Genomic DNA, 20,527 nt, shown 5'->3' with positions numbered 1-20,527 from the left:
GGAGCTCAGAAAGGACAATCTGGGGGGAGGATCTTCCGGTGGGAACAGAACTTCAGCCTGGACACAGTCCTTCAGGGCCACACTGAGAGGGGCAAACGGCACTTTGGTCTTTCTCATCTCTCTTCGGTGACAGCAAAGTCACTGTATGACATCCAGTCTAAAAATGACTGTGGTAATTATTCTATGGAGATTTCACCTGTTTGAGTGACAGTCCTGAGTCTACCATTTAAGGCAGGCGTTAACTCATTTAAAATAAACCCGTTAAAAATAAATGAGTTAAAGTCTGCATTAAAATAGCAGAGGGAGGAGTTCACAGGAGCCTGTTAACTGCTGGTACAATTATACAACAGTCATTCGATCTCCAGATAAAGAAGGACCTGCAGTGTGTTTCCAGAATTCATGGTTTTATTGATGTGTGCGTGTTAGACACCAGGATCACTAAAAATACACGACCCGGACCATCCACAGGGTGGGGGCGATCCCGACAGTTACTCTGGGATCACTCCCACTGCGGAACTCCACCACTGACCCTGCTGAAGGTTGCAGGCTCAGGGAGTGGGGCCTCCAGGAGTGGACTGTAAGAAAGCTGGGTTTCAGTATCCTGACAAATATATGCTGAGGTACCAGAGGAATCCTTACTAAGGAACCGTCTGGGATTTTACCTCTCAGTGTGGGTCTAGTGGTGAATGATTCCTGACTCCCCGAACTGTCTTACATTTAACCCAGGTCGGAACAGGATGAATTCAGTTTACAGGAAAATTGGGACAAATATCACCCACAATCGAGGGAGACAAAAGCAGCCATTAGAGAAGCTCAGAGATCTTTGGAAAAGAAGATGGTGCACAATTGTGGGAATAATAGCAAATGTCTTTCCAGCTACGTCAGGAGTCAGAAGACCATTAAAGATGGTTTAGGGCCACTCAAAGACAGTTCAGGACAGATTCCCGGGCTATAGCAGAGATGTTAAATGACTATTTCTCATCAGCCTCCACTCCTGTGGATGATGCTCAGATTCCAGCTGTGGGATGTGCTGTCAACAATAACATCATAAATATTAAAATAGAAAGGGATGTCACTTTGGATAAAATATGAACTCTCAAAATGCATTGTGCTCCAGGTCCAGATGATATCCACCCCTGGGTGTTTAAAGAGATGGGACGGGTGCTCTGTGAGCCCCTTGCCTGTATCTTCAACAGATCAATAGAGTCAGGGATTGTCCCCTGAGATTGGAAGGTAGCTCACGTAGTTCCCATTTTCATTAAAGGGGACAAATCAGAGCCGTGGTATGACAGGCCCATCAGTGTGACCTCGATCAGAGGGAAGATGCTTGAAGGGATCCTAAGAGATGCTGTTTATGATCCCGGGGAAAGAGAAGGAGCCATTAGAGATACTCAACACGGCTTCTGGGAAAGAAGGTCGTGTCTCACAAACTTGCTTGAGTTTTTTGAAGAAGTTGCTGGGTCAGTGGATGAGGGTAATCCTGTTCACATTGTCTATCTCAGGGGTGTCAAACTCATTTCCTTTGGTGAACCTGACCCGATATCCTGGCACTTGGCCTGGGCCACATTCAGCAAAAGTTATTAAACTGGAAATAGATGAAGATGAACTATATTTTTACTTCCATACATTTAGATGTTGTTTACTGCTACTGTTGCTCCTGATACCTGGCGCCTCTTAGCTTGAACTATTGCACCAACATTTGGAGTAAATGACTGGCCTGAGGCCTGTCTTGGATAAAAACATGAGGACCACTTGTCATTACAGAACTGTGTGCCCCAAACACTAACCCTGGAAGTGAATTCCACAGACTGCCTACTCCCTATGTAAATAAGTTTCTCTTGACTACTGCTCTAAAACAGATAGCAGGGGTTAATTGTAGCGACTCACACTGCATAAGGTGGAAAGTGATGCTCCACAAGGATTGGTTCTGGGACCACTGTTCAGAATTCACATAAACGATTTGGACTCGGGAATCGGAATTACAATTTCAAAATTTACAGATGACACCAGATTGGCGGGGTGGGGTGGAGTTTAGATAATATTGATGAAGATTGCGACCAAATACATAAGGATGTTTGGAAGATTATGGCCAGTACCTCTGCAATTTCCACCGTGAATTCGCTCAGCAACCTAGAATGCATCCCATCCGGACCAGGTGACGTTTCTACTTTAAGTCCAGCCAGCCTTTCAAGTACCTCCTCTTTATGAATTTCTAGCCAATCCAGTATCTTAACGACATCTTCCTTTACTGACACTCTGGCAGCATTTTCTTCCTTGGCAAAGACAGATGCAAAGTATTTATTTAGTACCTCAGCCATGCCCACTGTCTCCCACTGCCACTTCCTCACTATAACTGGGGTGAGTGGTACAATGGATAACGCATCTAACTATAGCTCAGCAGACGATATGTTCGATTCCTACTTGGCTTGGGAGTTTTTTTTAATGCAAACTGCATTATTTTATGGCTTTCAATACCTTGCAAGCTGTCCTACTTGATGGTGCTGCCTGGCTCCATACCTGGTAAGTGCCTTCTCAGTGCAGCAAGCAGTGGTTCAGTGCCATAATCTGAAAGTCCTGAATCCAATCTTCAGAGAAGGCATCAAGGATTACGATGCTTTTTTTTCCATCTCTCACCTCATCTTTCCATCTTTGCTGCATAGCAAAATCAAGAACTTTTGCTTCCTGCAGCACATCAAAAGATTTGCTGCCCCTTGACCTCTCTGTACACAAAAACACAGTGAAGTTTAGGAAGTTCATGGGCTATGGACTCAATGACAACACTCTTGTTTCTGTATAATTGCACCAAGACAATCGGTGAGTGGAGAATATAATCAACGATCCCGCTACTTCTCACATGCCAAGTGAGCGCTCTACCAGTTGAGCTAATTCCTCGTTTGCTGTTTGTAAATCGTCCTTCACAGTTCCCGCCTCGCACTCACCTCCAAGCTGCTCCACGACCAGCAGAGAAATCTTGCCTTGGGTTGCTGCTCCCTGAATATATCAAATACTTTGCTCCAATCGGCGGTATCGAGCATCAGCAAGTGAGGAACAGCAGAACGGGAAGCCACAGTAATCATGAATGATGCTGAGAAGAGCCCGAGCCTGCGGAAGGAAGATGAGGTCACCGGAAAGCAACAGCCGCCCGAGCTTGAGGGAGCAGCGTGAGCCCTGACTGACTGACTGATCGAAGACCTTTTTGCCTGAAATTGAGGGCGATTTGAAGTGTTGCTGCTCAAAGGCACTCCCTGCTGGTGAGAAGAGGGAAATGCTCGAGTGAAACAGCCGTGCTTGGGCAGAAACAGAAAGCTTTCAGGTTTGAGAAAGGAAAAGTGGTGTCCTGTGACTCAGTGGCAAAATGTTAATCTGTAAGATGCCTGTAAAGTTCAGAGAGCGACCTTGAGGTAATTGTTGCTTATTCCAAAACCACACTCACTCCTTCGAGCCGGAATTGAACCAGCGACCTAAGGATGACTTTACTTTAGTTTCATTCATTACAGTCCTCCGCTCTACCAGCTGAGCTATCGAAGGGAAGTGATAGAAAGGATTGTCTTTGGTGATTGTTCACCGTGCGCCTGTTAACATGTTCAGACTCGTGGAGTCCGGTGCTGATCGAAGACTTCTTTTGCCTGAAAGCGAGAGCTGAGTGTTTTGAAGTATTGCTGCTGAAAAGCACTCCCTGCTGGTGAGCAGAGGCAAAACAGCCTTGTTTGGGCAGACACAGAAAGTTTCACGGTTTGTGAAAGGAAAAGAGGCGTCCTGTGCCTTCATGACAACATGTTAATCTGTAAGTTGTGTGTAAAGTTAAGAGAGCGACCTTGAACTAATTGCTGCTTATTGCAAAAGCACACGTACTCCTTCGAGCAGGAATTCAACAAATGACATAAGGATCAGTTTGTCTTATTTTCCATGACAGTCTTGTCGCGCTACCAGCTGAGGTATGGAAGGGAAGCGGCAAAAATGTTTCACTTTGGTGATTGTTCACCGTGCACCTTTGACACACCCGGACTCGTGGATTCCAGTGCTCATGACTGAGGCTGACTCGGTCCCTGCTCATACCGCAGTGATGTGGGAGTGGGAGCTGCTCCGTGTTCTCCACAGCCTGGGCCAGTGACACAATGAATAATGTGACTGATTATTGATCTGGAGATTTTGGGTTTAAGTTTACGGAGGGTGTAAAGTGGAAGGCCGGGCCTGGAGAGCATTGGAATAGTCGAGTCTAGAAGCAAACAAAGGCACGGATGAGGGTTGCAGCAGCAGAACTTCATTCTGGCAGTTGGGATTTGTTTCTGCAGATGTTAATAGCCGCTATAACTGGGCTGAAATTCAATATTCTGGTTATATGTCAAATAAATCAACTTTGTTTCAAACAGAATGGTTCAATTACTTGCTGAATTCAAGATAAGAGACTAATTGATGTCCTAATTACCGATTATTATGCTTTTTCTCCTTTCTCACTGTAAATTACTTCAGTTCTCATACCTTCAATTACTCTCATGGCCAAGTCCCAGTTCCCCGGTCCTTCCTGATTGCCTTATCCAGCCTTCAGATCCATGGAAGGTATCGGTAATGTACCGGGGAACACTAAACACAAAACCCAGTCTGTGAATCACTTTCAGCTACTGGACTTATCGTGTGTCCCACAGCATCTCTCTCACCTTCAATGCGTGAATAGAGCATCAGGCCTGGAAATCTCGTCTTCAATTTAAATACACTCAGCAAATGTATTTAACAAAATACTGACAAGTAAACATATCACGGACCAATAATCCAGCACTAAATTCAAAGGAGTAAGTCTGTTATCAAACTCCTTGAGTGGACAGAATAAAGAAAAATCCCAACTCTAAGATTCCCTGGAATCCTTTGCAAATACCTTACAAATCTGGACAATAATCAACAAGTCTAATTTAATGTTGATCTTTATCTTGAGTGAGGTTGGAATACAGAAGTGATGCTTCAGTTGCAAAGAACCTTGGTCAGACCCCATCTGGAGAACTGGGCACTGAACCGAAGGAGAGATAAATCGGCCTTGGGAAAGATACAGTGCAGATTCACCAGAATGATGCTGGGGTTAAAAGGATTAAATTATGAGGATAGGTGGCATGAACTTGGTTTTTATTCCCATGAGTTTGGAACATTGAGATGTGATCTCACTGAGGTGTTTAAAATAATAAAGGTACACAATAAGGTAGATACAGAGAAATGATTTCTTCTGGAGGGGGAATCCAGAACAAGTCAGTAATATATATGAAGAAAAGCAGTGGTCCCAGCACCGACCCCTGGGGAACACCACTGTATACCTCCCTCCATTCCGAAAATCAGTCATTCACCACTACTCTCTGCTTCATGTTATTCAGCCAATTCTGTATCAATGCTGCTACTGCCCCTTTTATTCCATGTGCTTCAATCTTGATGACAAGCCTATTATGCGGCACTGTATCAACCGCCTTTTGAAAGTCCATACACACCACATCAACCGAATGGTCCTCATCGACCCTCTCTGTTACCTTGTCAAAAAACTGTATCAAGTTAGTTAAACACGATTTGCCTTTAACAAATCCGTGCTGGCTTACCCTAATCCTTGTCCAAGTGACTGCTAATTCTATCCCGGATTATCGTTGCTAGAACTTTCCCCACTGCCGAGGTTAAACTGACTGGTCTGTAGATGCTGGGTTTTATCATTCACCCTTTCTTGAACAAGAATGTAACATTTGCAATTCTCCAGTCCTCTGGCATCACCCCCATACCAAGGGATGTTTGGAAGATTATGGCCAGTACCTCTGCAATTTCCACCGTTACTTCCCCCAGCAAAGTAGGATGCATCCCATCCGGACCAGGTGACGTTTCTACTTTAAGTACAGACAGCCTTTCAAGTACCTCCTCTTTATGAATTTTTCGCCAATCCAGTATCTCAACGACATCTTCCTTTACTGACACTTTGGCAGCATTTTCTTCCTTGGTAAAGACAGATGCAAAGTATTTATTTAGTGCCTCCGCCATGCCCACTGCCTCCTACTGCTACTTGCTCACTCTATCCTGGGCCAGTGGTGCAATGGATAACGCATTTGACTAAAAATCACAAGATTATAAGTTCGACTCCAATCAGGCTTGGCTTTTTTTTGCAAACTGTGCATTATTTTATGGCCTTCAATACCTTGTAAGCTGTCGTAATTGCTGGTGCTGCCGGGCTGCATACCTGGTAAGTGCCTTCTTAGTGCAGCAAGCAGTGCATCAGTGTCATAATTTGAAAGTCCTGAATTCAATCTTCACAGAAGACATCAAGGATTACGAAGCTTTTTTTTCCCATCTCTCACCTCATCTTTCCATCTTTGCTGCAGAGCAAAATCAAGAACTTTTGCTTGCTGCAGCCCATCAAAAGATTTGCTGCCCCTTGACCTCTCTGTACCCAAACACACAGCGAAGTTTTGGAAATACATGGGTTATGGACTCACTGACAACACTCTTGTTTCTGTATAATTGCACCAAGACAAACGGTGAGTGGAGAATATAATCAACGATCCCACTACTTCTCACATGCTAAGTGACAGCTTTACCAGTTGAGCTAATTCCTCGTTTGCTGTTTGTAAATCGCCCTTCACAGTTCCCGCCTCGCACTCGCCTCCAAGCTGCTCCACGACCAGCAGAGAAATCTTGCCTTGGGTTGCCGCTCCCTGAATATATTAAATACTTTGCTCCAATCGGCGGTGTCGAGCATCAGCAAGTGAGGAACAGTAGAACGGGAAGCCACAGTAATCATGAATGATGCTGAGAAGAGCCCGAGCCTGCGGAAGGAAGATGAGGTCACTGGAAAGCAACAGCCGCCCGAGCTTGAGGGAGCAGCGTGAGCCCTGACTGACTGACTGATCGAAGATCTTTTTGCCTGAAATTGAGGGCGATTTGAAGTGTTGCTGCTCAAAGGCACTCCCTGCTGGTGAGCAGAGGGAAATGCTCGAGTGAAACAGCCGTGCTTGGGCAGAAACAGAAAGCTTTCAGGTTTGAGAAAGGAAAAGTGGTGTCCTGTGACTCAGTGGCAACATGTTAATCTGGGAGGTGCCTGTCAGGTTCAGAGAGCGACCTTGAGTTAATTGCTGCTTATTCCAAAAGCACACTCACTCCTTCGAGCCGGAATTGAACCAGCGACCTAAGGATTACTTCAATTGTTTAATTCACTACAGTCCTCCGCTCTACCAGCTGAGCTATCGAAGGGAAGTGATAGAAATTGATGTCTGTGGTGATTATTCACCGTGCGCCTGTTGACATGTTCAGACTCGTGGAGTCCAGTGCTGATCGAAGACTTCTTTCCCCTGAAAGCGAGAGCTGAGTGTTTTGAAGTATTGCTGCTCAAAAGCACTCCCTGCTGGTGAGCAGAGGCAAAACAGCCTTGTTTGGGCAGACACAGAAAGTTTTGCGGCTTGAGAAACGAAAAGAGGCGTCCTGTGCCTTCATGGCAACATGTTAATCTGGAAGGTGCGTGTGAAGTTAAGAGAGCGACCTTGAACTAACTGCTGCTTATTGCAAAATCACGCATACTCCTTCGAGCAGGAATTGAACAAATGACGTAATGATGACTTTATCTTATTTTCCACGACAGTCTTGTCGCTCGACCAGCTGAGATATCGAAGGGAAGCGGCAAAAATGTTTCACTTTGGTGATTGTTCACCGTGCACCTTTGACACACCCGGACTCGTGGATTCCAGTGCTCATGACTGAGGCTGACTCGGTACCTGCTCATACCACAGCGCTGTGGGAGTGTGAGCTGCTCTGTGTTCTCCACAGCCTGGGCCAGTGACACAATGAATAATGTGACTGATTGTTGACCTGGAGATTGTGGGTTTAAGTTTACGGAGGGTGTCAAGTGGAAGGCCGGGCCTGGAGAGCATTGGTATAGTCGAGTCTAGAAGCAAACAAAGGCACGGATGAGGGTTTCAGCAGCAGAACTTCATTCTGGCAGTTGGGATTTGTTTCTGATGATGTTAATAACCGCTATAACTGGGCTGAAATTCAATTTTCTGGATCTATGTCAAATAAATCAACTTTGTTTCAAACAGAATGGTTCAATTACTTGCTGAATTCAAGATAAGAGACTAATTGATGTCCTAATTACCGATTATTATGCCTTTTCTCCTTTCTCACTGCAGATTATTTCAGTTCGCATACCTTCAATTACTCTCATGGCCAAGTCCCAGTTCCCCAGACCTTCCCTGTGCCTTTTCCAGCCTTGGGATCCAGGGAAGGTATCGGTAATGTACCCGGGATCACTAAACACAAAACCCAGTCTGTGAATCACTTTCAACAACTGGATTATCGTGTGTCCCACAGCATCTCTCTCACCTTCGATGTGTGAATAGAGCATCAGGCCTGGAAATCTCGTCTTAAATTTAAATTCACTCAGCAAATGTATTTAACAAAATACAAACAAGTAAACACATCACGGCTCAATGATCCAGCACTAAATTCAAAGTAGTTATCAAACTCCTTGAGTGGACAGAATAAAGAAAAATCCCAAATCTAAGATCACCACGAATCATTTGCAAATACCTTGCAAATCTTGACAATAATCAACAAGTCTAATTTAATGTTGATCTTCATCTTGAGTGGGGTTGGAATACAGAAGTGATGCTTCAGTTGCAAAGAACCTTGGTCAGACCCCATCTGGAGAACAGGGCACCGAAACTAAGGAGAGATAAATCGGCCGTGGAAAAGATATAGTGTAGATTCACCAGAATTATGCCGGGGTTCAAATGATTAATTTAGGAGGATAAGTGGCATAAACTTGTTTTTTATTCCCATGAGTTTAGAACATTGAGATGTGACCTCGTCGAGATGTTTAAAATAATAAAGGGATTCAATAAGGTAGATACAGAGAAATGATTTCTTCTGGAGGAGGAATCCAGAACAAGAGGGCATAAGAAATTGGAACAGGAGTGGGGATACGGCCCCTCGAGACTGCTCTGCCATTCAGTAAGAACATGGCTGATCTTCTACCTTAACTCCACTTTCCTGCCCAATTCCTTGATTCCCTCCGAGTCCAAAAAATTCTCGATCTCATTCTTGAATATACTCAATGACTGAGCATCCACAGCCCTCTGAGGTAGAGAACTCCAAATATTCACAACCCTCTGAGTGAAGAAATTTTTCCTCATCTCAGTCCTAAATGGCCGATCCCTTATCCTGAGACTATGCCCCCTAGTTCTAGACTCTCCAGCCAGGGGAAACAGCCTCTCAGCATCAATCCTGTCAAGCTCTCTAAGAATTTTAGACGTTTCAATGAGATCACCTCTCATTCTTCTAAACTCCATCGAATATAGGGCCATTCTATCAAACTCTCATCTTACAACAATCCTCTCATCCCAGGAATCAATTGAGTGAACCTTCGTTGCACTCCCCCTAAGGCAAGTATATCCTTCCTCAGGTAAAGAGACCAAAACTGTGCGCTGTACTCCAGGTGTGGTCTCATCAAAGCCCAATATAACTGCAGCAAGACTTCCTGACTCTTATTTTCCAACACACTTGCAATAAAGTCCAGCATACTATTTGCTTTCCTAATTGTTTGCTGTACCTGTATGTTAACTTTCTGTGATCAGTGTACAAGGACACCCAAATCCCTCTGAACACCGTCATTTCTTCGTCTCTTAACTTTTACAAATATTCTGCTTTTCTATTCTTCCTACCAAATTGAATAATTTCGACATTTCCCCACATTGTACTCCATCTGCCACCTTCATGATAATCTTAAAATTAGAGCTCGGTCATTTATGAGCAAAATAAGGTGGCAATTTTTCACACAAAGGGGAGTGGAAATTACAAACTCACTTCCCCGAAAGGCTGTGGATGCTGGGGCTCGATTGAAATTTTCAATATTGAGATTGATAGATTTGTGTTGTGTGAAGGTTGCAAGGGATATGGAGCAAAGACAAGTAAATGGAGTTGTGGTACAGATTAGTCCGGATCCAATTGAATGGTAGAGTGGGCTTCAGGGGCTAAATGGCTAATTCCAGTTCCTGACACCAATCACCTCCAGTCTGATAAATAAAACCCACAGTCACTGACACAAATTTATCCTGTCTGATATAAACCAACCCCACAGTCACTGATACCAATCTCCTCCAGTCTGATATAAACCAACCCCACAGCCACTGATACCAATCTCGTCCAGTCTGATATAAACCAACCTCACAGTCACAGGCACCAAGCTCAAACCGTCTGATATAAATCAACCCTCTCAGTCACTGATACCAATCTCCTCCTGTCTGATATAAACCAACCCCACAGTAACTGACACAAAACTTATCCTGTCTGATATAAATCAACCCCACAGTTGCTGACACCAATCTCCTTCTGTCTGATATCAACCTACCCCATACTCAATGACAACAATCTCACTGAATGGTGGAACAGGCTTGAGGGGCTGAACGGCCTACTCCTGTTCCTAATGTTCCTATATCACACTGAAGTTGCTAACATTCCTCTTCACAGTTCATAATGCTCCCTATCTTGGTGTTGTCAGGAAATGTTGATCTTCTGCCCTTGTTCCCAAGCCCAGGTCATTGCTCTGTATTGAGAAGAGCAATGGTCCCAACACTGCCCCTGGGGGACACCACTGTTTACATCCCCACAGTCTGAAAAACATCCATTAACCACCACTCTGCCCTTTCTCCAACTTCCCATCCACACTGACCCACTCCCTTTAATACCCTGAGCTTTAATCTGATCAACAAGCCTCCTGTCCGGCATCTTCTCAAACACTTTTTAACAATCCATCTTCACAACCTCCATTGCATTTTATCCCCACACTGTGTTATTCCCTCCAATAATCCCTGCTGTCTGTCCTGAATTAATCCATTTCATTCCCAATGTTGAAATCTTTGCTCCACCCACTCGGTTCCATCGGTTTTTCTCCACAACACAAAGGGCCAGTTTTCCCCAAGAGTTTCACACCAATCAGCTTTCAAAATGAGGCAGAGTTTCAGCCAATGAGGGAGACCCGGGCTCAGCCCCGCCCACTCGGTGCCGCAAGTCCCGCCCCTCACACACTCCCATTGGTTGGAGGACCAACCGCCCGCTCGGTCCTCCAGTCCCTCTCCGCTCTTCCTATTGGTCCGGAGCTCCCGTCAATCACCCGGGCAGTGTGAGCTGAGCATGCGCGGCGGGCGGGGAGTGAGGCCGAGATCGTGTCCGCAACAGGTAAGAGATGGGCGGGGAGAGCGGGTTAATAAACCCCGGGGGAGGGGGCGGGGGCTTCACAAACCCCGAGTGCGGCCCCGGGCCCGAATATCAAACAGTGAACATTCTCCTCTCTCTCTCTACACTCCGGGGGCTCCGGTTTAGATCAGACCCGAAACTCAACACACGGCCCGCGGCCTCCGAGCATGCGCAGAGTCAGCGTCAAACCTCGTGACTCATCGAATCAGGGAGCGTCTGTAAATGAAGGAGAAATGGTGATCGGTCAGGGAGCGTCTGTAAATGAAGGAGAAATGGTGATCGGTCAGGGAGCGTCTGTAAATGAAGGAGAAATGGTGATCGGTCAGGGAGCGTCTATAAATGAAGGAGAAATGGTGATCGGTCAGGGAGCGTCTGTAAATGAAGGGGAAATGGTGATCGGTCAGGGAGCGTCTGTAAATGAAGGAGAAATGGTGATGGGTCAGGGAGAGTCTGTAAATGAAGGAGAAATGGTGATGGGTCAGGGAGAGTCTGTAAATGAAGGAGAAATGGTGATCGGTCAGTGAGCGTCTGTAAATGAAGGAGAAATGGTGATTGGTCAGGGAGAGTCAGTAAATGAAGGAGAAATGGTGATCGGTCAGGGAGCAATCCCCATATCCCTTGATTCCCTTAGTGTCCAAAAATCTATCAATCTCAGCCTTGCATATACTCAACGACTGTGCATCCACAGCCCTCTGAGGTAGAGAATTCCAAAGATTTACAACCCTCTCAGTGGTGAAATTCCTCCTCATCTCAGTCTTAAATGGCCGACCCCTTATCCTGAGACAATGCTAGTACTTTGACACTCTCCAGCCAGGGGAAACATCCTCTCAGTATCTACCCTCTCAAGCCCTCTCAGAATCTTACAAGTTTCAATGAGATCACCTCTCATTCTTAGAACCATAGAAAAGATACAGCACAGAAGGGGGCTATTCGGCCCATTGTGTCATGCTCCCGACATTCAAGTCCAAATCATTAAGATATACCACAAACAGCAAGGGACCCAACACTGAGCCCTATGGCACACCACTGGAAACAGATTTCCATTCGCAAAGATATCCATCAACTTTTACCCTTTGCTTCCTGTTACTGAGCCAATTTTGGATCTAATTCACCACATTTCCCTGTATCCCATGGGCTTTTACCTTTCTGACCAGTCTGCCACGTGGGACCTTGTCAAATGCCTTACTACAATCCATGTAGACAACATCCACTGCACTACCCTCATCAATCCTCCTCGTCACTTCCTCAAATAATTCAATCAGATTTGTAAGGCATGACCTTCCCTGAACAAATCCATGCTGACTATCCCTGATTAAACCATGCCTTTCCAAGTGACAGTTTATCCTATCTCTCAGTATTGATTGTAATAGTTTTCCCACCACCGAGGTAAGACTGACCGGCCTATAATTGTTCGGTCTTTCCCTTGTAACCTTTTTAAACAATGGTCTTATGTTTGCAGTCTTCCAGTCCTCCTGTACCTCCCCTGTATCTAATGAGGATTGGAAAATGATCCTCAGAGCATCCGCTGTTTCCTCCCTGGCTTCCTCTAATAGCCTAGGAAACAATCCATCCGGCCCTGGTGACTTATCAACTTTCAAGGATTCCAGTCCCTCTGGTACTTCCTCTCTCGTTATGTTTACCTTATCCAATATTTCACAACTGTCCTCTTTAACTACTATGTCTGGATCATCCTGTTCCTTTGTGAATACAGAGAAAAAATATTCATTTAAAACCCCACCCACATGTTCTGCTTCTACACACAAGTTACCCTTATCATCCCTGATAGGTCCCACCTTTTCCTGAGCTATCCTCTTGTTCTCAATGTACTGATAAAATATCTAACATTCTTCTGAACTCCAGAGAGTACAGGCGCATTCTATTCAATCTCTCCTCATAGGACAACTGTCTCATCCCAGGAATCAATCTAGTGAACCTTCGCTGCATATACCCTTCCTTAGATAAGGAGAGCACAACTGTACACAGTACTCCAGGTGTGGTCTCACCAAAGCCCTGTACAATTGCAACAAGACTTCCTTATTCTTCTACTCCAACCCCCTTGCAATAAATTCCAACATTCCATTTGCCTTCCGAATTGCTTGCTGTACCTGCATGTTATCTTTCAGTGTTTCTTGTACGAGGACACCCAAATCTCTCTGAACACCAACATTTAATCATTTCTCACCATTTAAAAAATTCTGTTTTTCTATTCTTCCTACCAAAGTGAATAACCTCACATTTCCCCACATTATACTCGATCTGCCACCTTCTTGCCCACTCACTTAACCTGTCTGTATCCCTTTGCAGACTCTTTGTGTCCTCCTCACAGTTTACTTTCCCACCTAGCTTCATGTCGTCAGCAAACTTGGATACATTACACTCGGTCCCATCATCGAAGTCATTGATATATATTGTAAATAGCTGAGGCCCAAGTACTGATCCTTGCGGCACCCCACTAGTTACACGCCCAGGCCATCAATGTATATCAAAAAGAGTCATGGTCCTAATACCATCCCCTGTGGAACACCACTGTATACTTCCTTCCAGTCTGTAAAACAACGGTTCACCACTGCTCTCTGCATTCTGTCTCTCAGCCAATTTTGTATCCATGCTCCCATGGGCTTCAATTTTACCATCAGGTCCATTAGGTGGCACTTTACCAAACGCCTTTTAAATGTCCATGTACACAACATCGAGTCACTCCGTGAGAGAGCGAATGTGGGAGAGCGAATGTGGGAGAGCGAATGTGGGAGAGCGAATGTGAGAGGGTGAATGTGAGTACAGCAGTGGGCTCGGTGTGGAGAATGAAGTGGGGCAGGTGGAGCATGTTTCAGTGGGGCAGCAGTGATCATAATCTCATTAGGTTTAGAATAGTTACGGAAAAGGACAAGGAACAAACAAATGTGAAAATACTTAACTGGAGGAGGGCTAATTCCAGTGAGTTAAAAAGGGATCTTGTCCAGGTGGATTGGAATCAAAAATTGGCAACAATATTAATTGAACAATGGGAGGCCTTGAAGGAGGAGTTGGTTCAGGTACAGAGCAGACAGATCCCCACGGGGGAGAAAGGAAGGGCATCCAAAGCAAGAGCTCCCTGGATGACGAAAGAGATAGAGATTAAAATGAAACAGAAAAAGGAGGTTTATGACGAATGTAAGGTTCACAATACAGTAGAGAACCAGGCTGAACAAAGAAAGTACAGAGGAGATCTAAAAAAGGGAATAAGAGGTGCAAAGAGAGAGTATGAGAATAGATTGGTGGTTAACATAAAAGGGAATCCAAAAGTCTTTTATAAACATACAAACAGTAAAAGGGGAGTCAGAGGAAGGGTGGGGTCGATTAGGGACAAAAAAGGAGATCTTCTTGTGGAGGCAGAGGGCATGGCTGAGGCACGAAATGAGTACTTTACATCCGTCTTCACCAGAGAAGAGGATTCTGCCATTGTACAGTAAAGGAGGTGGTTGTAGTGATATTGAAGACGATCAAAATAGATAAAGAGGAGGTACTTAAAAGATTGGCAGTGCTCAAAGTAAAAAAGTCTTTCGGTCCAGATGGGATGCCTCCAAGATTACTGAGGGAAGTAAGGGTGTAGATAGCAGAGGCTCTGACCACAATCTTCCAATCCTCCTTGGATATGGGAGTGGTGTCTGAGGACTGGAGGATTGCAAGTGTTACACCCCTGTTCAAAAATGTGGGAGAGGGATAAACCCGGCAATTACAGGCCAGTCAGCCTAACGTCGGTGGTGGGAAACTTCGAGAGACCAGAATCCGGGACAAAATTAATCGATTTGTAAAAAGTAGATTTGTTAAAAGTAAAATCATTTAATTTGATTGAGTTCTTCAATGAAATAACGGAGAGAGTGAATGTGAGACAGTGAATGTGACAGTGCGTGTGAGGGTGAATGTGAGAGTGCGTGAGAGATTGAATGTGACATTCGCCCTCTCACATTCGCCCTCTCACATTCGCCCTCTCACATTCGCCCTCTCACCCTTTCACTCATGGTTTCGGACCACTGAAAGATGATGCGATGGGTTTTTGAGTTCTGTACAGGGAGGAGGGAGAGTGCGCGGGATGGGGGATTTGCAGCTTTGAGGGAACAAGAGAGGAAAGAATGTTCCGTAGACATAGCCTGTTCTGAATTTCGATCCTGTATTTACAGTGATGACTTTTAAACCTCTTCATGTCAAGACCTGACAGAGTCATTCGAATCATCAGGACCTGAATATCATCGGCCTTTGAATGTGGAAGGAGAAATGTTCATCTGTTCTGTCTCTGGGAGAAGATTTCAAACACCCGAGTGAGCGTGTTCCAATGCACTGACTGTGGAAAGAGCTTTAACCAGTTGCACAGCCTGAAAAAACATCACACCATTCACAGCGGGGAGAAACCGTACACGTGTTCTGTGTGTGGACGAGGCTTCAACTGATCGTCCAACCTGGAGAGACACAAGGACACCCTCACCACGGAGAAACCGTGGAAATGTGGGGACTGTGGGAAGGGATTCAATTACCCGTCAGAGCTGGAAACTCATCGACGCAGTCACACTGGGGAGAGGCCGTTCACCTGCTCCGTGTGTGGGAAGGGATTCACTCAGTCATCCAACCTTCTGTCACACCAGCGAGTTCACACTGGGGAGAGACCGTTCACCTGCTCCGTATGTGGGAAGGGATTCACTCATTCATCCAACCTTCTGACACACCAGCGAGTTCACACTGGGGAGAGACCGTTCACCTGCTCCGTGTGTGGGAAGGGATTCACTCGGTCATCCAACCTTCTGACACACCAGCGAGTTCACACAGGGGAGAGGCCGTTCACCTGCCCCGTGTGTAAGAAGAGATTCACTCGGTCATACAACCTTCTGACACACCAGCGAGTTCACTCTGTTGAGAGACCTTTTAAATGCTCTGACTGTGGGAAGAGATTTAAAAGCAGAAACAATCTGCTGACACACCAACGAGTTCACACTGGGGAGAGGCCGTTCTCCTGCTCTGTGTGTGGGAAGAGATTCACTCAGTTATCCAGCCTTCTGGCACACCAGCGAGTTCACACTGGGGAGAGGCCCTTCACCTGCTCTGTGTGTGGGAAGAGATTCACTCAGTCATCCACCCTGCTAATACACCAGCGAGTTCACTCTGTTGAGAGACCTTTTAAATGTTCTGACTGTGGGAAGAGTTTTAAAAGCAAAAGGAATCTGCTGACACACCAACGCGCTCACACTGGGGAGAGGCCGTTCACCTGCTCTGTGTGCGGGAAGGGATTCACTATTTCATCTGAACTGCTGTTGCACCACCGATTTCACACTGGGGAGAGGCCTTTTAAATGTTCTGACTGTGGGAAGAGATTTAAAATCAGAAACGAACTGCTGAAACACCAACGCACTCACACTGGGGAGAGACCGTTCACCCGCTCTCAGCATAAGAAAAGATTCACTCGGTCATCCACCCTGCTGACACACCAGCGAGTTCACTCTGAAGAGAGACCTTTTAAATGTTCTGACTGTAAGAAAGGCTTTAAAAGCAGAAACGAACTGTGGAGACACCAACGCACTCACACTGGGGAGAGGCCGTTCACCTGCTCCCTGTGTGGGAAGGGATTCACTCGGTCATCCCACCTACTGAGACACCACCAAGTTCACTCTGAAGAGAGACCTTTTAAATGTTCTGACTGTGAGAAGAGGTTTAAAAGCAAAGTTAATCTGCTGACACACCAACGCACCCACACTGGGGAGAGGCCGTTCACCTGCTCCGTGTTTGGGAAGAGATTCACTCGGTCATCCACCCTGCTGACACACCAGCGAGTTAACTCTGATGAGAGACCTTTTAAATGTTCTGACTGTGAGAAAAGCTTTAAAAGCAGAAACGAACTGCTGAGACATCGACGCACTCACACTGGGGAGAGACCATTCTGCTGCTCCGTGTGTAAGAAGAGATTCACTCGGTCATCCCATCTTCTGTCACACCAACAAGTTCACTCTGAAGAGAGACCTTTTAAATGTTCTGACTGTGAGAAGAGGTTTAAAAGCAGAAACGAACTGCTGAGACACCAACGCACTCACACTGGGGAGAGGCCGTTCATCTGCTCTGTGTGTGGGAAGAGATTCACTCGGTCATCCCACCTTCTGTCACACCAGCGAGTTCACTCTGATGAGAGACCTTTTAAATGTTCTGACTGTGAGAAGAGGTTTAAAAGCAGAAACGAACTGCTGAGACACCAACGCACTCACACTGGGGAGAGGCCGTTCATCTGCTCCGTGTGTAAGAAGAGATTCACTCGGTCATCCCACCTTCTGACACACCAACGTACTCACCCTGGGGAAACACCTTTAAATGTTCTGACTGTGAGAAGTGTTTTAAAAGCAGAAATGATCTGCTGAAACACCAACGCACTCACACTGGGGAGAGACTGTTCACCTGCTCTGTGTGTGGGAAGGGATTCACTAATTCATCCCACCTTCTGAGACATCAACTTGTTCACACTATTGAGTGACCTGTTAATTCACTGACTGTGAGAAGAGCTTTGAAAGCAGAAATTAACTGCTGACACATCAACTCACGACCATTGGTTGAGAGACTGTTCACCTGCTCCGTGTGTGGGAAGGGATTCACTCAGTCATCACACGTGCTGAGACACCAGCGAGTTCACATATGACTGCAGGGGTTGGATTCTGCTGTTAATCCCATCCAGGACTGAACCATGTTCATTCTGACAGTTGGGGTTTGTTTCTGCTGATGTTAATAACCGCTATAACTGGGCTGGAGTTTAATATTCTGGATATCTGCAAAATAAATCAGCTTTATTTTAAACCCTTGTTGTAGATTTTGGTCTTTCCCACCTGAGTGTTTAGCATCACCTGACTGGAGCTCAGAAAGGACCATCTGGGGGGAGGATCGTCCGGGGGGAGCAGAACTTCAGCCTGGACACAGTCCTTCAGGGCACACTGAGAGGGGCAAACGGCACTTTGGTCTTTCTCATCTCTCTTCACTGACAGCAAAGTCACTGTGCGGCGTCTAGTCTAAAAATGACTGTGGTAATTATTCTATGGAGATTTCAACTGTTTGTGTGACAGTCCTGAGTCTACAATTTAAGGCAGGCGTTAACTCATTTAAAATAAACCCGTTAAAAATAAATGTTAAAGTCTGCATTAAAATAGCAGAGGGAGGAGTTTACAGGAGCCTGTTAACTGCTGGTACAATTATACAACAGTCATTCGATCTCCAGATAAAGAAGGACCTGCAGTGTGTTTCCAGAATTCATGGTTTTATTGCTGTGTGCGTGTTCGACACCAGGATCACTAAAAATACACAACCCGGACCATCCACAGGGTGGGGGCGATCCCGACAGTTACTCTGGGATCACTCCCACTGCAGAACTCCACCACTGACCCTGCTCAAGTTTGCAGACTCAGGGAGTGGGGCCTCCAGGAGTGGACTGTAAGAAAGCTGGGTTTCAGTGTCCTGACAAATATATGCTGAGGAACAAGAGGAATCCTTACTAAGGAACCGTCTGGGATTTTACCTCTCAGTGTGGGTCTCGGGGTGAATGATTCCTGACTCCCTGAACTGTCTTACATTTAACCCAGAACGGATCAGGATGAATTCAGTTTACAGGAGAATTGGGACAAATACCACCCACAATCGAGGGAGACACAAGCAGCCATTGGAGAAACTCAGAGATTTTTGGAAAAGAAGATGGTGCACAATTGTGGGAATAATAGCAAACGCCTTTCCAGTTACGTCAGGAGTCAGAAGACCATTAAAGATGGTTTTAGGGCCACGGAGAGACAGTTCAGGACAGATTCCCGGGCTATGGCAGAGATGTTAAATGACTATTTCTCATCAGCCTACACTCCTGTGGATGAGGCTCGGATTCCAGCTGTGGGCTGTGCTGTCGACAATAACATCATAAATATTAAAATAGAAAGGGATGTCATCTTGGATAAAATATGAAATCTCAAAATACTTTGTGCTCCAGATCCAGATGATATCCACCCACGGGTGTTTAAAGAGATGGGACAGGTGCTCTGTGAGCCCCATGCCTGTATCTTCAACTGCTCAATAGAGTCAGGGATTGTCCCCTGAGATTGTAAGGTAGCTCACGTAGTTCCCATTTTCAAGAAAGGGGATAAGTCAGAGCCGGGGAATGACAGGCCCATCAGTGTGACCTCGATCAGAGGGAAGATGCTTGAATGGATCCTAAGAGATGCTGTTTATGATCACGGGGAAAGAGAAGGGACCATTCGAGATGCTCCACACGGCTTCTGGAAAAGAAGTTTGTGTCTTTCAAACTTGCTTGAGTTTTTTGAAGAAGTTGCTGGGTTAGTGTATGAGGGTAATCTGGTTCACATTGTCTATCTCAGGGGTGTCAAACTCATTTTCTATGGTGAGCCTGACCCGATATCCTGGCACTTGGCCTGGGCCACATTCAGCAAAAGTTATTAAACTAGAAATAGATGATGATGAACTATATTGGTACTTAATTACATTTAGATTTTATTTACAGCTGCTGCTGCTCCCGATACCTGGCACCTCTTAGCTTGAATCATTCCATCAACATTTGGAGTAAATGACTGGGCTGAGGCCTGCTTTGGATAAAAACACGAGGAGAACTTGTCACGACAGAACTTTGGAAGTGAATTCCACAGTCTCACAACTCCCTCTGTTAAGAAGTTTCTCTTGATCACTGCTCTACTCAGACTGGTAAAAGGTGGAAGTTGGTGTTGCACAATGATCACAATTTATATAAACGATTTGGACTCGGGAATCGGATGTACAATTTAAAATTTACAGATGACACCTGATTGGCGGGGTGGGTATAATTAATACTGATGAAGACTAAGACAAAATACAAGAAGACATTAATAAACTTGCAGAATGGGGATGTAATTGGCAAAGGAATTTTGAAAAGATGAGTGTGAAGTCGAGCATTTTGGTAACAAGAACAAGGAGGCCACATAATGCATGGATAATAAGTCTAAAAGGGGGTTAGAAGAGCAAAGGGTTCGAGGGCCACAGATACACAAATCACTAAAAGTAGTGACGCAGGTTGAAAAGGCCACAAAAAAGCAAACCAAGCACTGGGGTTCATTTCTGGAGGGATAGAATTGAAAAGCAGAGAAGTTATGTTCAACTTGTAGAGAACCTTGATTAGACTGCACTTGGTGTGCTGTGAAAAGTTTTGGTCTCCATATTAAAAAAAAGGATATGGAGATACTGGAGAAGGTGCAAAAAAAGGATTCAAATGGATGTCACCATATAAGTTTTCCCTGTACTTGGTGTCCCAATGGAAGTTGCCCCTGGATTTGGTGTCCCAGTGTAAGTGGTCCCTTAATTT

The 20,527-nt window shown here is 45.3% G+C and overlaps 1 protein-coding gene and 2 non-coding genes across 3 annotated transcripts; 1 reads left to right on the top strand and 2 right to left on the bottom strand.

Annotated features, from left to right (window-relative positions):
- Positions 1-3,433: 3,433 nt before the first annotated feature.
- Positions 3,434-3,528, bottom strand: trnay-gua (transfer RNA tyrosine (anticodon GUA)). The gene is made up of 2 exons: positions 3,492-3,528; positions 3,434-3,469 (listed from the first exon to the last, which is right to left on the bottom strand). It is a non-coding gene; the product is annotated as a tRNA-Tyr (tRNA).
- Positions 3,529-7,110: 3,582 nt separating this feature from the next.
- trnay-gua (transfer RNA tyrosine (anticodon GUA)) lies at positions 7,111-7,203 on the bottom strand. Its single transcript has 2 exons — positions 7,167-7,203; positions 7,111-7,146 (listed from the first exon to the last, which is right to left on the bottom strand). It is a non-coding gene; the product is annotated as a tRNA-Tyr (tRNA).
- Positions 7,204-15,641: 8,438 nt separating this feature from the next.
- Positions 15,642-20,128, top strand: LOC137335635 (zinc finger protein 850-like; the record flags this gene model as incomplete). Its single annotated transcript, XM_068000932.1, has 1 exon — positions 15,642-20,128. A coding segment is annotated over one exon (1,929 nt), but the record flags the coding sequence as incomplete, so codon positions are not given.
- Positions 20,129-20,527: the final 399 nt, after the last annotated feature.

This window comes from Heptranchias perlo, chromosome 20 (assembly GCF_035084215.1).
Source record: "Heptranchias perlo isolate sHepPer1 chromosome 20, sHepPer1.hap1, whole genome shotgun sequence".
Classification (NCBI taxonomy): domain Eukaryota; kingdom Metazoa; phylum Chordata; class Chondrichthyes; order Hexanchiformes; family Hexanchidae; genus Heptranchias; species Heptranchias perlo.
The sequence above is the reverse complement of the archived record's forward strand: the minus strand, read 5'-3'. Positions and strand labels throughout refer to the sequence as shown.